Source organism: Anser anser, assembly GCF_964211835.1.
Source record: "Anser anser genome assembly, chromosome: 12".
Classification (NCBI taxonomy): domain Eukaryota; kingdom Metazoa; phylum Chordata; class Aves; order Anseriformes; family Anatidae; genus Anser; species Anser anser.
Genome location: NC_139733.1, coordinates 16214428 through 16233008, shown reverse-complemented (window position 1 = coordinate 16233008; position 18581 = coordinate 16214428). Strand labels below are relative to the sequence as shown.

Below are 18581 nucleotides of genomic sequence, written 5' to 3'. Positions count from 1 at the left end.
AATTAAATCACCCTATTTACTGCAAAGACAAAGAGCTCACCCAGCAGGAGAATCCCCCAAATAACCTTCCCCCCCACCCCCTTCTCCCTACCTATATTTCCTTTGCAAGGGCTTAAAAATTTCTCTCTACCCTTATCTTGCTAGTAATCACATATTTGAAGTAATTTAGCACACGGTTATTGTGAAACAATAGGAAGCGCGTAAATAATCCACCGAGGATTTATTACGTTTCAATTTTAAGCGATAAACTTCTGAGATTCTAATCTTCACTCAGCAGATTAATATTTCAGATCAGTGTCACAGGAAAATTACGGAAAATAAACAGCACACCTAAGCAAAGCAGCTACCACTGACGGACTCGCTGTCCACACACTTGGCTCCAGTGAGCACTAATTTACACGCACCTTGTCTGTGCAATCTAACACCAAAATCCAAGAGTCGGTGAATACGAGATCAAAGCTTTATTTCAGCCGTAACACGTTATAGCAATGGATAATAATCCTTGAGCAAACAGAGTATTACAGTAATGAAGATCTTAGCATTACAAATATGTTAAAACAGCTTGCATTTGGGGTGATATTTAAGGTCAAGTTGTATCTGAACACAACTATTAAAATATTATGAAACTTACCATTATGGAGTAAATAATGTTTTCTTTCAGACATAACCTCTCAAACTACATTCCATTTAATATTTTGTCTTATTTTTCAGTATCAACAAGCTCAAACCAAGCACCTACATCCCTGACTACACAATGTGAATGAAAAAGGAAGGAGGAACCATAAGCTCGCCTAGAATCTAGCTCCCAACTTCTACGAACACATGACCTCGAATAAATGCATTCAAGAGGACACTCCAGTAAGTGTCAAATATTGTGTCTCTACGCCCTTCTATTATTTCATATATACTCTCAAATGAAATTAATAGGCTGGAGAAAGATTCTGTGGAGTAAGAAATTTCTTATCCTAGGGAAAACTAACATGCCTTCTGCTACTGCCCCCACAGCCAGAATAACTGAGAAAGCAAAAGCTGGGGAATGTGATGGTAGAGGTGACAAGATGGGTGAACAGGCTGTGCTCCTAGGCTAGTACGGTGGTTACTCATCTGCGCATAAACCTAAAAAAGGGTGATTAATTAGCTCTTCTTCTAAGATACTCGAGCATTAACTTACATAAAGGCAAAACCCTTTATTTCCCCTACTGCTCCTCTCTCAATTGCTTTCCCCCACCCACCAGAAGAGCGCGACGAGCAAGAGGCAGGACCACTGCAGCTTATGCATACATACACACTTTAGCACAAAAGGGCAAGCAGCAAGTCAAGAATACAGAGTAACGGGTTATGTCATAAAGGAAAAAACATGCACCCAGGAACGGATAGGAAACCACATACGATTAAAAACAAACAAACTGGGATGAGGTGGGGGATAACTGCACTGAATTTGTCTTTTTGAAGTAACAGCTTTGACTCAGTGAAGAATACCCATTCAAGATCTCATTTAATGCCAGTATTAAACCATACTGGTAGCCGTTTTTTGTTTGGTTGGTTTGAGTTTAAACACACTTCAGCTGACATTAAGGTGCTTTCTCAATTTTGTATCTGTACAAAGGCAGGTGGCAAGCTAGCTCAGTCACAGTAGAAGTTGTAGAAGAAGTTGTGCACTTGACAGATGTAACAGGAGGCACCACGTAATTATGCACCCTGCCGCTGCTTGCCCCAAGGTCTGTGACTAATCAGGACACGCGCTTCCACCTTAGTGGCCCTGCCGCATGCCTCCATGCCCTACTACTTTGCTGCTTTAGTCATATGCAATTGCATTTATTTCTGTCAGACCACAGGCCAACAAGAAGACCCTTGTCTCCCAGAGCAGCTGTCTATACACGCCTTCCACTTTAAAAATTTCTCTTCATCCTCTTCCCCACTTTTCTGGGCATGTTCCTATTTAATTTTCATTGCACTATCTGTCCTATTGCTTCTACAGCTATAGCACAGAGGAAAAAAATAATAATTTCCTTTTTTGAAAATAAGATAATTTGATTTTCGTCTTCACCTCTTAGCCCAATATAACAAAAAAATCAGAAATACAGTATCGATTATCTAATAATGTTTGACACAATTACCGTCAAAGCATACTTGTGACTAAGGGAAGTGTTTCTGCCTTCGCTTCCACAGCAGTTAAACGGAGGCACAGCAGCCATACCAATGCTGCCTGCAGGTACCTTGCACTGCACGCCACAAAACCCTCCTGCACCCAGCTGCCATGCCCCCACAGCCCACACTTCACTTTCCTTCCATGGGAAAATCAAAAGAAGCAAGGTTATGCGAGCATCTGCATTGTGTCCCAGCGTTTAGGCGGAGCCCAAAGAGATAAAGACCCAGATTATTCACACGTAGAAAGTGCTTAGGGGCCCAGATTTTAGTTTAAGTGATTTCCCTTTGGATGCAAAGACCGGGATGAGTCCCAGTCTTTGTCAGTAAGTAACTGCTCACCCATCCCTTTTCTGGGAGGGGGGCACTGCATGTAATAGCTTTATCCTTCTTGTCTGCTCAACTGGCTCCAATTATTTCCTTTTTAAATTTGAGCTCTCTAAGTCTGAGATACATACACATTCCCGCTAAATCAGACCGAGTACCACATTGTGATCTTACAGAAGAAAATATTACCAAGTTGTCTTTGTGACAGAACACTGAGTAGGTATAAAATTGCAATGGTCTCTCTGCCAGGTTTTTTTAAGCTCTCTGCTTGTAAGATGAAAGCCTAATTTGATATTTTTGTAGTTATATAACAGTTCTAATATTTTGTGACATTTTGTATTGTGACACTATAGATGAAATTGTCATCGGACTGACACCCTTTACTGTTTATTCCTTAATTACAACTGTTAACAACACTGCAGAGAAGCGTGCTAATCTGCCATCACATATTATGAAAACAACGTTATTGTTACAAACACCAACACCCACTCAACAGGATATTTCTAAGATGGCAGTTTCTGTAAAAACTTATCAGTTTAATGGACACTTCAATAGAAAAAGTTTTAAATGAACTCTTAATATTCCCGTTGAAAATGTAAAATTGTTTTTATATCGGAGATGAAGTTTTTATTTATTTATTTTTGTGTGAGTGATACTTCAGCTAATTTAAATTCAGACAAAAGTGAGCGCCTACTTTCAGGAAGATCAGTGGCTGCAGATGTTGGTCCTTCGAGGCTACCCAGACTTCCTATAGTTTCCAGCTAGAAGTCTGTTCTCCAGCTCTGACTGGACCATGAACTCCCCACCACCTGCTAATCAGTGAATAATTAAATTATGTTTAATTAAGTGAACACATACTTTTTAGTGCATAGATCTGAAGCAATCTGGACACTTATTAATGTTGCTAAAAACTGCCTCAGTTTCAATAAAAGTACTTCAGACATCCCTAATATAAAAATAATCTGCATCTCTGTAACATGGAGATGCACAGATCGGTTCACTAATAGCCTAGTCAAATTAGTAATTACTGCACATTCATACCCTCAGACACTGGCAAAGGTCAATTTTTTTTGTTCCCTTCCTTCTCCAGGTCAGGGGGGTAAGAAAATGTTGTTATGTATAAGATGGTTAAAATTTAACATATTGACTCCAGCTGAAGTTCTTAATGTAAAGAAAAAAATATATATATAATATATATAAAAATATATATATAATATATATATTTTTTTTCTAGACATCCTTTGCTTCAGAAGGGTGCAATTTCTTCAGGCCAAGTCACACACCCAGAAGGATCTTCCACTGAACTGGTACTTTAAAAAGCACGCGTGCATGAGTAGTGAAAGCTGCACAGAGAGTTAGCTGACTGTATGGTCAGAACTCACCAATACTGCACCTCTGTAGGAGGATGCTGAGGAGCAGTTCAGTGGCTGAGAAAGAAAGTGTTATCTTCGAGACTTCTATACGCTAGGGTTTTTTTGACACTTGCTGCAGGCTACCTTTCTGCTCGCTTCTTTCAAACTTTTCATGCCTAAGTAAGAGATCTCACTTATAGATTGTCAACATAGAGAAAATAGCACTAAGAGCAGCCTAGGAGTAGCAAAAAATAGCCTAGATATTTGTTTACTTTTTCTTGTCTTTAACCACCCATTAGACAGGAAATATAAAGTAGGCAGCTAGAGGCTGGGAAAAGCAGAAACGGTTACTGGAACAAGCTGTAGAAGCAACGAAAGTAGCAATTGCAAAAAAAATCAGGGAAAGCAAAAAGCACAAATTCAAGGTGTTCTTTCTACATCTGCTGCCATGAAGGTTTTTACACAGATTTCTAGTGCTAAACTGGGACTACTCTGACGCAAAGAGCCTGCCTTCCCTGTTAACAGTAAATTCCTCCCTTCTCCTTGATCCACAAAGAGGCACACACAGATGACTAGAGTGAAGAAAGATAACGCATGAATTTGTCTTTACTTCTCACACTTACATGGAAAAGCAGAGGGTTACAAATAATCTAAGACTTTTCTTACACTGAGAAGTAATCACCTCGGTGGGTTTCTATCCACCAGTGTTTCTCACTTTTGATTCTCAAAGTCCCTTCATGAAGGATCGCTTCTCTCGTTGTAAGGAATGCTAGTCTAAGCTCCCCTAAAGCAAAAATAACACCGTTTAAATGTAAAGTGTTAGGCATGAGACAAAAGCAAGCTCTCCAATGTAGTTCATTTTCATTTCATAAGTGATGTACATTACAATTTAGTGATATATTTTATTACGTGACCTGGACAATCTTGCCCCCTCAAGCAGGAAGTTACGAAACAAAGTCGGAGAGTTTAATTTTGTGAATCTTCTTCTGGGTAGCTTAGGTTCTGTTTTGTAGTTTTCAGTTTCTTAAAACCAACAGGAGCTTCTGCTCTTCCTAAAAGGAACTGTTCCCACTTGGGAAGAGACTCTTTTACTGATGCCCAATAGAGAGTCTGAGAAAGGAAAAAAATCAACTTAACTTCAGAATCTGCACCGCATGTTTAAAAACAATATAGATAGACAATGAATTATTAAGTCCTGCCTTCTGAGTGAAGCAATCCACAAAAGATCAAACCTATGCATGAAATTTCAGGTCTCTCATATAGCACAGAACACCAGCCTGGAAGGATTTCATTCTGCATCATGAACTGTGAAGTGACTGAATATGCCCTCTTGTGGTAAGCAACAGATTAGTTTAAATCCCCACCAAACCTTTAATAAAAATACTTTGTGATTGTAAACTTTTCCAAATCACCTTTCATATTTAAATATATATGTCAGTGACATTAAAATTCTGAAGTGGAAAAAATCTGTTTAACGTTATAAACAAGAAGTGCTGCATAAGTTGCTTTTCCCGGGAAAGTTTGCAATAAGGCAATTCAATTGCTTTGAGTAAAATTTATGCGCTAACCCACTAGGCGACCAGCTCCAGTATTTGAATCATAAAAGGAAGAAAGGCTATATGGTTATCTTGTGGTCAGAAAAAAATCTGGTTTATCTAACTCTTTGCATTCCTTTGTACCTCTGACTAAGAAACTTGATTTCCATTTTATTTGTGGAATGGAAATGCCATTCATCATTTTTGGTGTCAGTACCCTAAGGGTAACTTTGTTGTTTGTAGAATTTTGAAGAAGAAATTGTAAGTGCCACCTCCTCTCCCCTTCCCCCCAAATACTGTGATCAAGAGCTGGATTAAACCAAGTATAGGTATTTTTAGATACCTATGCTCATTCAGAAAAAGAGTAATTTATAGTAGAAAAGATGTACAGTACATATGTATTAAACTTTTTTTTTTTTACTTGTTTAAATATATAACGTAGAAGTATACCACAAAACTGAACATCTCCCTGCAGAGAATTAGATTCCTGGCTAATCATTCTGATCCTTACATGCAACTCAGATATAATTACAGCTCTTGCAGATTTACAAAAATATTTTCTTCAACAGATTTACTCAAAGAATCTTTTTTGACAAGCATATGTGCTGTCACACAAAACTACTCTGACTTAGCAAGCTGGGGATCCATTATAGCCATAACTTTCAAAGTATATTAATACAGACACATAGATGGCTGAGTGAAATATGCTCAGAAGTGTTTTGGAGCAAAGCATGCACCAGAATTTTGTACCATGAAAGAAAGTTTTCTTTTTTCTACTATTTATAGCACTCTGCACTAGAAGTATAAAAAAGGCTGAAATAGGATCTTCTGCTTCAAATAGTAACTCCATTCTCTCTAAAATTCCACCACTGCTGAAGAGCACAGACCTCTGCAGCCATCAGCAATTGCTCTGTGCTCTCCAGTGTGCGTGGACTTTGGTCTATGTCCGGTAAGCAGCTTAGCCACCTAACACAGGACAGATAGAAACAAAATTGCCTAGTCCAAAACTGATCCAAGCATCTACAGAGGTGACTTGAAAGTCCTCTAGAAGTCTAGAAGTGTTTCTGAGCACTGGCAAAATAGGCTCAACCAAGTAGCTTGGCATCTTTCTCAGCACAATTCAAGACATACAGGTATCTAGGAAAAATGTATGCTTTTTCCTAAAACCTCTAAAAACACACTGACAGCATTCTGAGCATGTACCCTGTGACGGTGATAGGAAGCCATTTACAAAATACAACGACAAACTTTTTGACAGCAACCAAACGGAGAAGTGATGCCTCTCATTTAAGTAACAGCCTAAGTATTAAAGCACTTGCCCAGCAGGTGTGAAAACAACATACAATACACCTCTCCTCATCTGCTACAATTCATGCCTTTTCCGTCCTTTGACAGCACCCTAGCACCCCGATCAGTGTGGGGCATTCTGTATTGCCTGTGGAAACTAAACCACCATGCAATGTTGAACCCACAAACTGCTGGTCCAAGAAACACAAGCGGGAATCTGATTCAGTGGCCTTGTGGCTGGATGCTTAGTCTGTATCAGAGCTGTGTCCCTACACCCGCTCCCAGGACTGCTTCTGTCCTCTTTATTCATTCATCACTGCATAACGTTGAGAAAACAGTCCTGAGATTAGGGAACTGAAATTGGTGTGTTGGATCAGGACAATACCTAGCTCTCAGACAAGACTGAGATCTTTAAATAATGCTCCAGGGACTACAGGTGAGACGTAGAATTCCTGGTTTAGCACTACTTTCCCTGAGATCCCGTACTACCTGACAAAATAACTGAGAAGTAAAAACTTCTCTGTTCAAGTTGGTGAACTGCTGATTCTGAAATGTAAAGATGACATCCTGCAGCATACCCAAAAACATATAAAACAAAGTAGCTCTGACATAATCAGAGTAGTCTTTATATTCACAATATTTTTTAGTGTTTTTCATTTTAAATTTTAAGTTTATAAGAACCTGAAAGCTGCAAAATATTTCCACCAGAATGCTCTAGAATCTAAGGACCTTGCCCCTGAAGTTAGGTTCAGCTTGCTGCACAGTACACAGGCCTTTGGCTATACCAGTCACTGGATTTTAAAATCAATTATTTTCACTTTAAGAACATGCTTCGGGGGGAAAAAAAAAAGCAAAATGTTTCATAAACAGCAAACAAAAAGACAGAGTTCTAGGACTTACTTCTAAGTTAACAGTATCGGGATGTGGAAGTAAACACATTCTTTCTTGCAGCTTTTTTTCTGCTGCTTCTATATCCTAAAACACAGGCAAAGCACATTTTAAAAACACTCTGGGAATATTAAAAGGACAATACACACTCACAGAAAGGCATTTAAGTTAATTAAATGAACATTAAGCCTAAACAGCATTCATATAATAACACTGGAGGTTCAAATCTTTTAGTCGTTCTGAAATCCAGCTTGTAAGAATAATATCCTACGGTTTCTAAATATGTTTGCTGCAAGTTTTTGATACAGGAATACATTTTATTACTGCATAAGTCTGTTGCTGTAAAACACTATTATCATCCCTGGACACTGGGCTAAATTACAGTTATATTCTGTTCTCTTTAACTTATGAAAAGGGGGGGGGGGGAGACGACAATAGTTTGCTCTGTGCTGCATGGAAACTGAAGTCTGTACTTTAGCTACTGTAACTGTAAAGTAACTAGGCAAATTATGTGCAAGATCTTTACTCCTCAAGACAAAGATGACTTGCTAATATGCATGCATAACATGTGCACAAAAATGTAGAGCTGCAGCAAGCTGTTCACCAGACAAACTTGGATGACAATGCACCTCACATTGCTTTCTTACAAAAATCAGTATTTGGGTTTCTGCTTGTCCAGTGGATGTGTGCTGGATTCACAAAGGCCTAAATAAATTTAAAAACCGCAAACAGCAGCAACAAACAAATAAAAACACCACCCCAAATTAGCCCCCCTCCCCCTTTAAAGTTCTGACCCATTCTTGTGGGCTTAGTTCCATACCCAAACATTGAAGAGATTGAGTGGTGGGCAGATGAAGAGAGACAGAAAGGGACGTGGGAGTGGGGTGTGAAGAAGCCAAAGCTGAACAGAGTGGAGGGGGAAAGAAAGTATAGCAGATGGCAGAGTTGGGAGCAGAGAGCGGGTGTGAAGAGTACAACAGAAAAACTAAATGAGAGAGGAAATTCCCCAAAGGGACTTCCCAAATATTCACCACCACTGCCGCCGAAGAGTGAGATTCTGGAGAAGCATATCCACAAGAGAGACCAAACATGATTACTCGCATTGAATAATAGCCAATCTGAATACATCAAAAGTAAACAGTGCTCAACTCAAGTTTAGTTGGAGAAATATGGCACAAATTCAGTCAGACATGATTAATAAAAGCAAAACACACCCTTACTGTTCAGTTTAAAGTTCAGTTTAGTAATACAGATACACTTGGTTCATTCACCCTACGGTGTTCACCTTAATTCTATTTCATGAATTCTTTTTACACCGTGACTATATTCTCTTGTACGTTATTACAAATCTTATCTGAGTAAAACTGTTCTCTCCTTTCCTACAGGAAAGTGCACATCCTTGTAAAAAGCTAAGGGATGTCTGAGAAAGAGCAAGCTCAGTCTTGGATTTATCCAAATCCTGGCAAGTAGCAAGTGGTTGCCTCTTTTCAGGTGAGAGAAGTAAAAGGAAATAAACATAACCGGGGGGGGGGGGGGGGGGGGGGGGGGGGGGGGAGGAATGTGAAAAAACTGGGAAGCCATTTGGAGTCAGAATGTCAAAATAACAGAAGACAATACTAAATTCATTAACCTAAGTAAGGGATTTCTCTGTTGCATGTGCTTGGAGAAGATATATCCTCAACAGCACCAAGTGAAGCTCTTATCAGCACGGCTCATACCAAGCCTGGAGAAGTTATCACCGTACTGAAGAGCAGAATCAATCACTAATGTTCATTTCACATCCTTCCATAGGATTTTCCCCCTTTTGATCCCTTCTTCCTAATTCCTGTAGAAATTCTCACAGGAAGGAAGAGTATCGATTAAAATTGTTATTTCTTCATCCACTCAATTAAGGCATTGGAATGTTTACGGTGACAGGAAATTATTGCATTTCAGGCAAAAAAAGGAGACAGCAGTTGTGCATATATGTTTAGTAGAAAAGGTCACTTTGGCATAGCCTAGATATTGGACGTGTCTTTTTGTTGCTCACTCGAGTTTGTATGTTGTGCAGCCTATTGTCATTCAGAATACTGATTTAATGACAGACAGTGAACAAAATTTTTGCTGGAAGGTGTAGTATGCTTTAGAAAATAACTAAGATTAGATGGCACTTCTTTCACGTCTCTGCAACTGGTAAACTTTGTAGGGAAAAGAAATCCCCATCATCAATATAAAAATAAATACATCAGCAGTGTAAACTTCTTTGGAAATAAAAGCAGCAAATTTAGTATGTCACAGTATAGAGGAAAAAAAGAGAGCATCTTACAGTGCTTTCCCTGAAACTACAAGGACTGAAACAAAAACAGTTCAAGACCCTTCCCTAGAGGTAAAATGGAAGGCATGACACATGCATCACTTTTAGGGGACCAAATTCAGCTGTCACTTATATTGATAACAGTCTGGCTGAATCCCACTTAAATAATTCTAGAATTGCATGATGTACAGGAAAGCAAATTCAGTTTAAGTTACCTACATAGTCAGTACCACTAAATAACATGAAATAGAAAATGAATATGCTATAAGATGGTACACCATAATACCAAAAAAAATTCTAAACACAAGAAATGTTACTGACAAAAAAAGCTCATAAGTTAGATTACAAATACTGGTTGAATTTCTGCTTTTATGATAACACTATATGGGCACCAAGTGACACAGATTTCTCTAATCTATAGCATCCTAATCGCATCAAGTAAAATATTCTGGTAATTATGTTAAAATGCTGAACAAGTGCTTATAATGCTAAAATTTTAATTAAAAAAGGTTTAGTTCCCTGCTTCCTACCGATTAGAAAATTAATTTATTTTGAAATGCTTTCCTGTGCATAAATACCAACTAGCACAGAGAAACAAAAACGTCTTTTGCTATGATCACATACTGAAAACAACTGATTTTGCTTACACGCAGAAAAAAAGAAATGCAAATAAAAAAATAACACTTCATCATGTCCATGTATTTTTGAGTAGGCCAAATCAACAACTCTCCACATGGTAACTGTGAAATGTACAGTGCCTGGTATCAGGAACAATATTCTGAAGCTGGCACATTAATCAGTCTTGTTTTCAAGCTTCTCATATATTATTCTGCATAGATTTTTTTTCTTTTCTATTCTGTTATCAGAAAGCATCTGCAGGAATGCATGCCTGTTAAAACCAGTATAAAATTAATAGATTTAAACTGATTTATGCTACTTTATCCTGCAACAGAATTTGTTTTGATACATATGTTTTTGCCTTTTTTCCTGTACAAACACCAACATTTTTGACACTTGAAAGGAACAATTTTGAGGATGTGACAGAAGATGGCAAATATCTGTGTAACTGCAAAAATATTTACACTCTGTATATGTCTAAGCTATTGTTAACATTTCCAATACAACAAGCTTTCAGCATGCAGAAATATATCTTGCCTTTATTATGTTTGTCTGTGTATGCGAGTTGAGACTGCATTTGTAAGATACAACTTGTTTATGAAAAACTACATATGTGAAAAATAAATCTATTTTAATTATAAAATGCATACAGAAAACCGTTAGTTATACTAGGTGAGAGTACTAAATCAGTCAAACACCAGCTACAGAACAAAGAAATAAGCAACCCATCTCCTTCTACCCAGCCTCCCACTGAAGCACCCACACTTGTCTATACCCACAGAGGAGTTTGATTGCCCCAGCTCAGCCTGCAGCAGTTTCGCAGAGCCCAAGCTGCAACATCCTCCTCATCACACAATTGGTAAGAAGAAATCCCACATTATCTGTTCTGCCTCGTCTGCCACTCCCTAAATATAGCTGCCATTTAAATACAAAGAGGGCTTGCTTCAGACTTGTACCTAGCTGAAACATGAACGTTTTTAACTTTCACTAGGTTCTGCATGAAGAAACAAAGTCTTTGAGGGTTCAGATAAGTCTTTTTATTTTTTAGAGTAAAACTTATAATTTCGAGAGAGAAAATACACGCAACTCAGATGCCTAAGCTAGGTGCTCCAGAAGAGGTTTCAGCATTCTAGGCCCTGCCATCAAACTCACATCTTTTTAATTGCTAGTCCTCAAACATCCACTGAGTTTACCTAGGAAACAGATCTTACCTAAATATGATAACTGGTATCACCACTGGGAAGTGTATCGCAGTATTACTAACAGTATCACCACTAGGAAGAGCCAGAAACACCAAACACTGCTTTTACAGACTTGCAAGTAAGATTCTTGAAATCACTCTACACCTCCTTAAAAAGATAAGATAAAAAATAAAACCAAGAACAACTTCTACTCACACAATCAGTGTGGGTAGAGTTCCTACTCTGGATTAAAAGCATGCTTGGTTGGTCAGCCCCTATCCGCAAACATACCCCCCATCTCTCTGGGATTGGGGTGTATAAAGGGGCTCTGAGTCTTGTCAGACTCAGAGGCTGTCTTAGGCAGACATCTATACAAGCATGTGCTGAATCTTTCCGTGTACTTTAAAAAAAATAGCAGCAGCTGCCACCGCGAGGCTCATACAAGAAGAGCATGTAAAACAGGTAGTGGTGTCATCAGATAATAGAGACTTGTCACTTAGTACTTTGGGTCAAGTTCAAGAAAAGGAACTCTAATGGTAACAATGGAGCAAACACTTTCTTTTTTCAGTTCTCTGAGCTACAAAACTATGACATTTCAATTCAGTTGCAGAAACTTACATTTAAAAGTGCTGCATTCCTTTTACGAGCTGCATCAGCTGCTTGAGTTTGCCATGTCTTTTTAGTCTTTTTGTCTCCTAGATAAGTCTCCATCTGCTGTAGCAGCACTGATCTCTGAGACAGTCTACAAAGGAAAACATTTTGCTAAGTGGGTAGAACATTTTGCTCAGGAGCTAGAAAATAACCTTTTTACCTTACCCAGTTTTCTCAAAACTATGGGGCTAATTAAGCTGGCTGTAGGGTGGGTGTGCTGGGGGAGGGAAAAGGTACAGGCAGACACCACCTGCTGTGCTTGCATGAAGCTATAACATTGCAACCAGCAGTCCTCATATGCTAAGGTGCTTAGAAGCACCAAATCTCTCAGAACAGGAAAGACAGGGTGGGTTGGGGTGACTTGATCAGTACTACTCTTGCTCATCGGCAAGTACTAATTGTCATAAGAAAAGCAGATTTTCCTGAATCATTACTGTATTTGCTTCACAGTCTGAATTTACAGGGCAACAAAGAAGCAGTTCTGTAACTGAGGCACAGAGTGACAGAATCCAAATAAGAGTTCAATGGCAATAGGAGGTTAAAGAGAGATCTTAAACCGGTACCACTACTGGAATTCAAAAACCTCAATCTCAATACTCCTAACAGCAGTCAAGGATGCTAATTCCAGTAGTTAATGAAGGAAGAGTGCCACCTCCTGGAACACCGACCCCTTGTTAAATACTGCTGTGCTCTCTAAAGGTACGATTTGATGTTCGCGGGATGGCCAGGCAAGACCTCCCAAGACCATAAGGCAAACTGCCGTGAGGCAGGCTATGCCGTTGAGGCCATTACTTACATCTCTTCGTGTCTTCTAGCAAGGTGAACCTCCTGAGCCAAATAGGACGACATTTTCAGTTGTCTGTCCCTGTTTGTCACTGTATTGAAGGAAAACCAAGCAAAATTAGTCTTCCGAAGACTTAACGTGAACATTTACTTTTCAGTAGTAAAGCATTCCAAGTTAACAGTTGCATGCACGATATTTATATAATTTATCAGCTCTGTAAATAAAGTCTGCTTATAAATTTTAATGTTCACTACAAGACATTGTGGTTTGAATACACACACTACTAGCACCCACAACACATTTTAGGAAAATCTTGCTGAATTCTAATACTTTGAGGTAACTCAAATTGGACTTTCAGGTTTCACATTTAACATTAAGCGGTCTCAAGTTTCAGTTGCTTACAACCACACACAAACTATGTGCTTGTGTAATTTGTGTATTACTCTTTACAATACCGATTTCTGGCTTCTGTCATGTCACTCCAAACAGAAAGTTGGAGTTTTAATTAACATTTATAGCAACTTCTCACAGACTCAGTGCCTTGTTCATAGGGCAATAGGGGTAAGTACTGACATACTTAAATAACTGAAGTTACTAAACCAGTTTAATTTTTGAGCACTTGAAAAAAATAGGGAAAACCTCAAGGTCAGACCTTCAGTAAGGTAGATGACCATTTAGTAGACGTAGCAGTAACAGTACAGTAGATGACTGAATATAAGGTTAAATTCTTTACAACTTCATGATTTTTGAGGTGTAAAGGAGTTCGTGTGCCCAGCCCACAAGCGAGTCAAGAGCCTACAGCACTTTTCAGAGGGCTGGAAGTGTTTTACAGCTTATTAATAATTTCCCCCTCAGAGGCGACTGCATTTCTGTCCTGGAAATAAACCTAAACTAAAGAAAATAGAAGAAACCACCAAATGAAGGGTGGGAGAAATAAAAGATCAATAAATTTGAACACTTAGGGGACTCTGCCAGAGGTTTACACATAGCTTTGGAGCAAGTTATTTACATGAGGACTGCAACTTAAGCATACTCCGCCCTGTGACAATGCCCCCCCCCCCCCCCCCCCCCATGGCCCTCTCTCCTCAGGAGCTGCCCGGGGGGGGGGTGAGGGGGGCCCAGAATTGGCGGGAAGGGCGCTGCCTCAGGGGGAGCCGCCCCTACCATTAGGTAGGGGGGAGGATCCGAGAGCCCGCCGGAATGTGCCACTCCGTAAAACCGCGGGAGGGGAAGGCAAGAAACAAGGGAAAATTAGAAAAAAAAGCCCCAAACTTAGGTTACCTTCAGCTTTGGCGGCTTCCAAAAGCGAAGCAACCACCCACCATGGCCTCCGCGACGCCTCGGCCTCCCCCCTCCCGCTGCCATGGAAACGGCCGGAAAGGCGGAGCCGCGCCTCGGCGCTCGGCCCCCCGCCTTGACTCGGGGATCGGAGGAGTGACAGGGGGCGGGGACCAATCAGGGCCGGCGGGCGGGCTGAGGGGGCGGTCCCGAGCGGTCTCGCGCCACGGCCGTGATTGCAGAGGGGACGCTGAGGGGAGCGGGCGGGGAAGCTGGGTCGTCGTGTGTCGGGCGCTGTGTCCGGCGATATTCACTGTGTGAAACACTCGGCAGCAGTTTCAATAAACTTTATAGACTTAGCAGTCCGAGTATGGCAAGGAAGAGCGAGCCCAAAAGTGGCACTGAGTGGTTGCTTTGGTTTAGCATTGCCTGTTCCTCAGGGCCTACTCATCCCGGCGCTGGGATCTGTAGCGACGTACGCGTGTATTTGAGGCAAATTACTGCTTCACTACACAAGGCGTAACATTAGATTTTTGGCACAGAAAGCATACTGTAAATTACAGCCAGATTCTTGGCATGGGATTTCAATCCTGTGGTGAGAGCTTGCCCTCTGCCTGAGAGCAGGATTTCTTCCACGCCTCAAAGCTCGGAGAATTGCTGAGGCAGACTTGTCCTTTTATTCAAACTTCTGACAAAATTTACTTTCTAAAAAGGCCCAATTATTCCACTTCTTGTGAAAGTCTTTAAAGAAAACACAAACGAGAAAATTGTAAGCCAAAGTACTTTTGAAAGTACATTTTTTTCTTCACTTTCTTCATTGTTGCCTGATAGATCTATGCACATTTGAAGGTGCAGGTTATACCTAAAAGTTGCTCTGAAAGAGCTCGTCTTCACTGCCTTCTTTTAAAATATTATCTAATCCTTTTAAAAGATGCCTCATGGCAGGCCTTTCTGACTGCTAATCAGAAGCTTTTTGTTCTGATCCTTCAGCTCTTTATCTCTTTTTTTCATTCCCTAATTTTATATTTCTGGAAAAAATTCACATTATTTCACTGTATGACATATAATTAAGTAGAAATTCTTTAATGTACTTGTCAACTTACCCCTGCTTTTTGCAGCAGTCAGGATAAATAGTACTCAAAATCTTCATTTTATTTTTTTACGGTTGTGATTTGAAGACAAGACTTTCCAATAAATGAGACAGGGAAGTGGAGCCTTTCCTCATTTCTAATGGTTTGAAAAACTAATAGTTACAGTTTCACTAAGTTTAATGGAAAGCCTAAATGTTCTGCACGGTCTACGTTGAGCTACACCAGTTGTCCTTAATGGGAGTGATCTTTCTTGTAGCATTAAATGAATTTCAGAAAGAATAGAGACAAACTGAAGTTTGGTTTACGTAAACCATTACATACGCCACTTGTAGACAGTGCAAAGAACATTTTAGTTAAGCTGCAGCTACTATCAGTTGTTCAGCGTTGTGGAAATAGAGGCAGGATGGAAAACGTAATTTCTTAATGACTACTTTATGTGACTGGGGGATGAAACACTCAATAAGTCATCAATAGCTAATGAGCTATAAACTTTGTATTTAGTTTTTCAGTATTAATGTTTTTTTTCCATTAGAAATGCAGCCTAGCCTGTTTTAGTTCCAAACTTGTCAAGAATATAATCTCTAAACTTACTAAAAATATATATATATATGGTAGCAACCGTCAGGAATGCCCATAGCAGCCTGTTTTGAATAGGTGTAGCACCAACAGTGAAGGCCATGAGGTCATTGCTGAAATGGGGCTTTATGGACAGGAGGGACTGACAAAAGGAATATTAAGATATCTTAATATCTTAATGTGCTGGCACCTAACTCTTGCTTGGCAGCAGGCTTATGTAGCAGGGTTAGGCATGAGAGCTTTTCTCCATAGTCTGTGAGTGCCTAAATACGGATTCAGGACTTAATGCTAGTACTGAAATGTGGGCATTGTGACCCTAGGTTTTTAACCCCCGCAATTTGGTTTTGCTCTGAAAAATTGAGGAGAAAGGGCTTTTCTGAGAGAAGTTGGTGAATTGTAACACTAGGTGGCACTTAAACACAGCTAACAGTCTTCAATTTTGCTACACACAAAACCAGTCAAACACATTCTGTTCTAACATGCAGTTAATTATATCCTCAAAATGATGTCTTGGATTGATATTACTAAACAAACATGTATAAAATGTAATTACAGACAAGTGAAATAAATACTGTAGGCTTATAATTGCAAGATATGGGTTTTTTTGCTTGTAATATGCTACACACCTGTGCGTAGTTTATATAGCTAGTATTTTATTTTGTCATTTTTGCTAACATTTAGAAGGGCACAGTTTAGCTTTATGTGCTTTTATTTACTGGTACCAATTTGTGCCATATGTCAGTTTAAAAAAAAAAAAAAGAATGTTTTTATGTATTTGAATTTTAAGACGGGTATTTCTAATGGAAAATAATAAGAAAAGAGTTTTTTATACAAGAACACTTCAAAAACTTTTTAAAAAATGCATACGTGTTAATTTTTTTGTTTCTTTTTTCTTTTTTATTTTCGGATTGCTTTTCTTTCTTTACTTGCTCTTTTCGCAGTACACCTGTATTGCTTTAGTAGCTTTATAGCCATTTGGAGGTCTGAAGTCCATCCGTTCATAAACATTTCTTATGTGATACCTTTGCTAAAATACGCTAGGCCTACGGGACAGTCCAAGAGCCATGAAATCCCATCAGAGTAGCTCGTGGCTGTCACCTTGGGTTCTGGCAGTTTCTCCTATCAACTGGAGAAGTGGGGGACGGTTGGCGGCATTTCGGACAACTGCACAAGCCCTGTGCGAAGCTGTTTGACGTTACCTCAAGCTAAAAAGGTGAAGATGTGCAAGGAAATGTCCGCCCAGTGAAGGAGCAAGCTAATAAGGCATCAAAGCAAAAAAGTGCAAAAATTACCTTGTTCCTCTTCCCCTCACGTTCCGATATTCAGGGAGTTGCTCTCAGCCTGACTGTAGGCAGGGCCCATCCCACTCTGTTCAGGGTTGCAATGAGTTGGCTTCACCGCAGTAGAAAGACCTGAGTTGAGATGACACTCATAAACGGTTGGGCAACCCAACAGCACGTTCTTGTATTTGCATTTTGTTATTTGGCAGCCGAATACGTGTGTCTGGTGTACGAAAGACTGGTACGTGCATCAAAGTCGCACGCTTGGTTGAAAGAAAATTGCCAATGCGGTGCTGCGTGCTTAGACAAAGCAATGTGAGCACGCTTGTTGGAATCACCCCCAGACATCACGACACCTATTTCAGGTGATCCAGAACCCGAACAGCAGACCAAGATGTGGTCTGTGCGCCAGATGGATGCACCGCAGCTGCCAGCGATCGACAATTGTGAACGAACTTTCTCAACGTGAAACCGCCAAAAGAACACCATCGGCTTCACATCTGGGAACGTGATCTCCTCACTGCGGGGCTGGAAATGAGCACAGATGCTGCCACGTGCCCAGCAGCTGGTGCGAAAGTAGTTGGCCAAACTATAGACAGTTGAGTCAAGTTCTGAACAAGAGTTGGAAAGGCTGGGGAAGAGGAAGAGCCGATAGCTGTAAGAGCACAGAGATGGTGGGACTCCAACCCAACTCCAACAACTGTTCATGTGCTCTTGAAAGCACAGTGTAAAAGTGCCGATCAAGCCAGGCCTGGCCCTGTCCAATGCCAAAGAAAAAAAAAAAACAATGGTTGTAGGAGAAGGGCATAAGGAACAGAATATTTTCTTTATACTTCAAGTAGCGATAAAAACCTGGTAAATAGGATGGACCTAATAATCAGCATTCAACTGAAAATTAGTTTATTTATTTATTTGTTTGCTTTTGAGAAAAATCCTTTAGGTTCTGGAAGTGTCTTTCCAGTAGTAGTTGATGCGAAATATAAGTTGATGCGAAATACAACCTAGCTTAGACAATACATGAGAGTTTACTGACGTACCCATTCAGTATTGTCAAAGGGATACGATCCATGCCCCGACAGGTGCTTTACATCTGTAGTTTCTATGGCATAGCTACTTCTTTTTGAAGATTTCCAGAAAATGGTTTGGCCCTTGAGTAGTAACATTAAGACTTCTGTTTAAAAAAAAAAAAAAAAAAGAGAAATCTACAGACCTCGACTGACTTTAACAGATGTACAGGTAGTAGAATGTTTTACATGTAATTATAACAACTATTTATAGTAATTAGCTTGAATTTA

The 18581-nt window shown here is 39.8% G+C and overlaps 1 protein-coding gene across 4 annotated transcripts in view; it reads right to left on the bottom strand.

Moving 5' to 3' along the window:
- The window catches only part of CEP15 (centrosomal protein 15), a 34885-nt gene extending 18480 nt beyond the window's left edge, over window positions 1-16405 (bottom strand). Inside the window, exons 1-5 of one of the 4 annotated variants that reach the window (XM_083795720.1) lie at window positions 13714-14095; window positions 13074-13152; window positions 12245-12368; window positions 7547-7621; window positions 439-4934 (exon numbers count right to left, since the gene is read on the bottom strand). In XM_083795720.1, the coding sequence (XP_083651846.1) occupies window positions 4791-4934; window positions 7547-7621; window positions 12245-12368; window positions 13074-13152; window positions 13714-13735 (444 nt within the window). In that variant the 5' untranslated portion in view covers window positions 13736-14095 and the 3' untranslated portion in view covers window positions 439-4790. Of the gene's footprint in view, window positions 1-438; window positions 4935-7546; window positions 7622-12244; window positions 12369-13073; window positions 13153-13713; window positions 14116-14342 lie in introns of those variants that run through there. The other 3 variants (XM_083795718.1, XM_083795717.1, XM_083795719.1) reach the window with 3 other exon arrangements.
- Between the last annotated feature and the right edge of the window lie 2176 nt (window positions 16406-18581).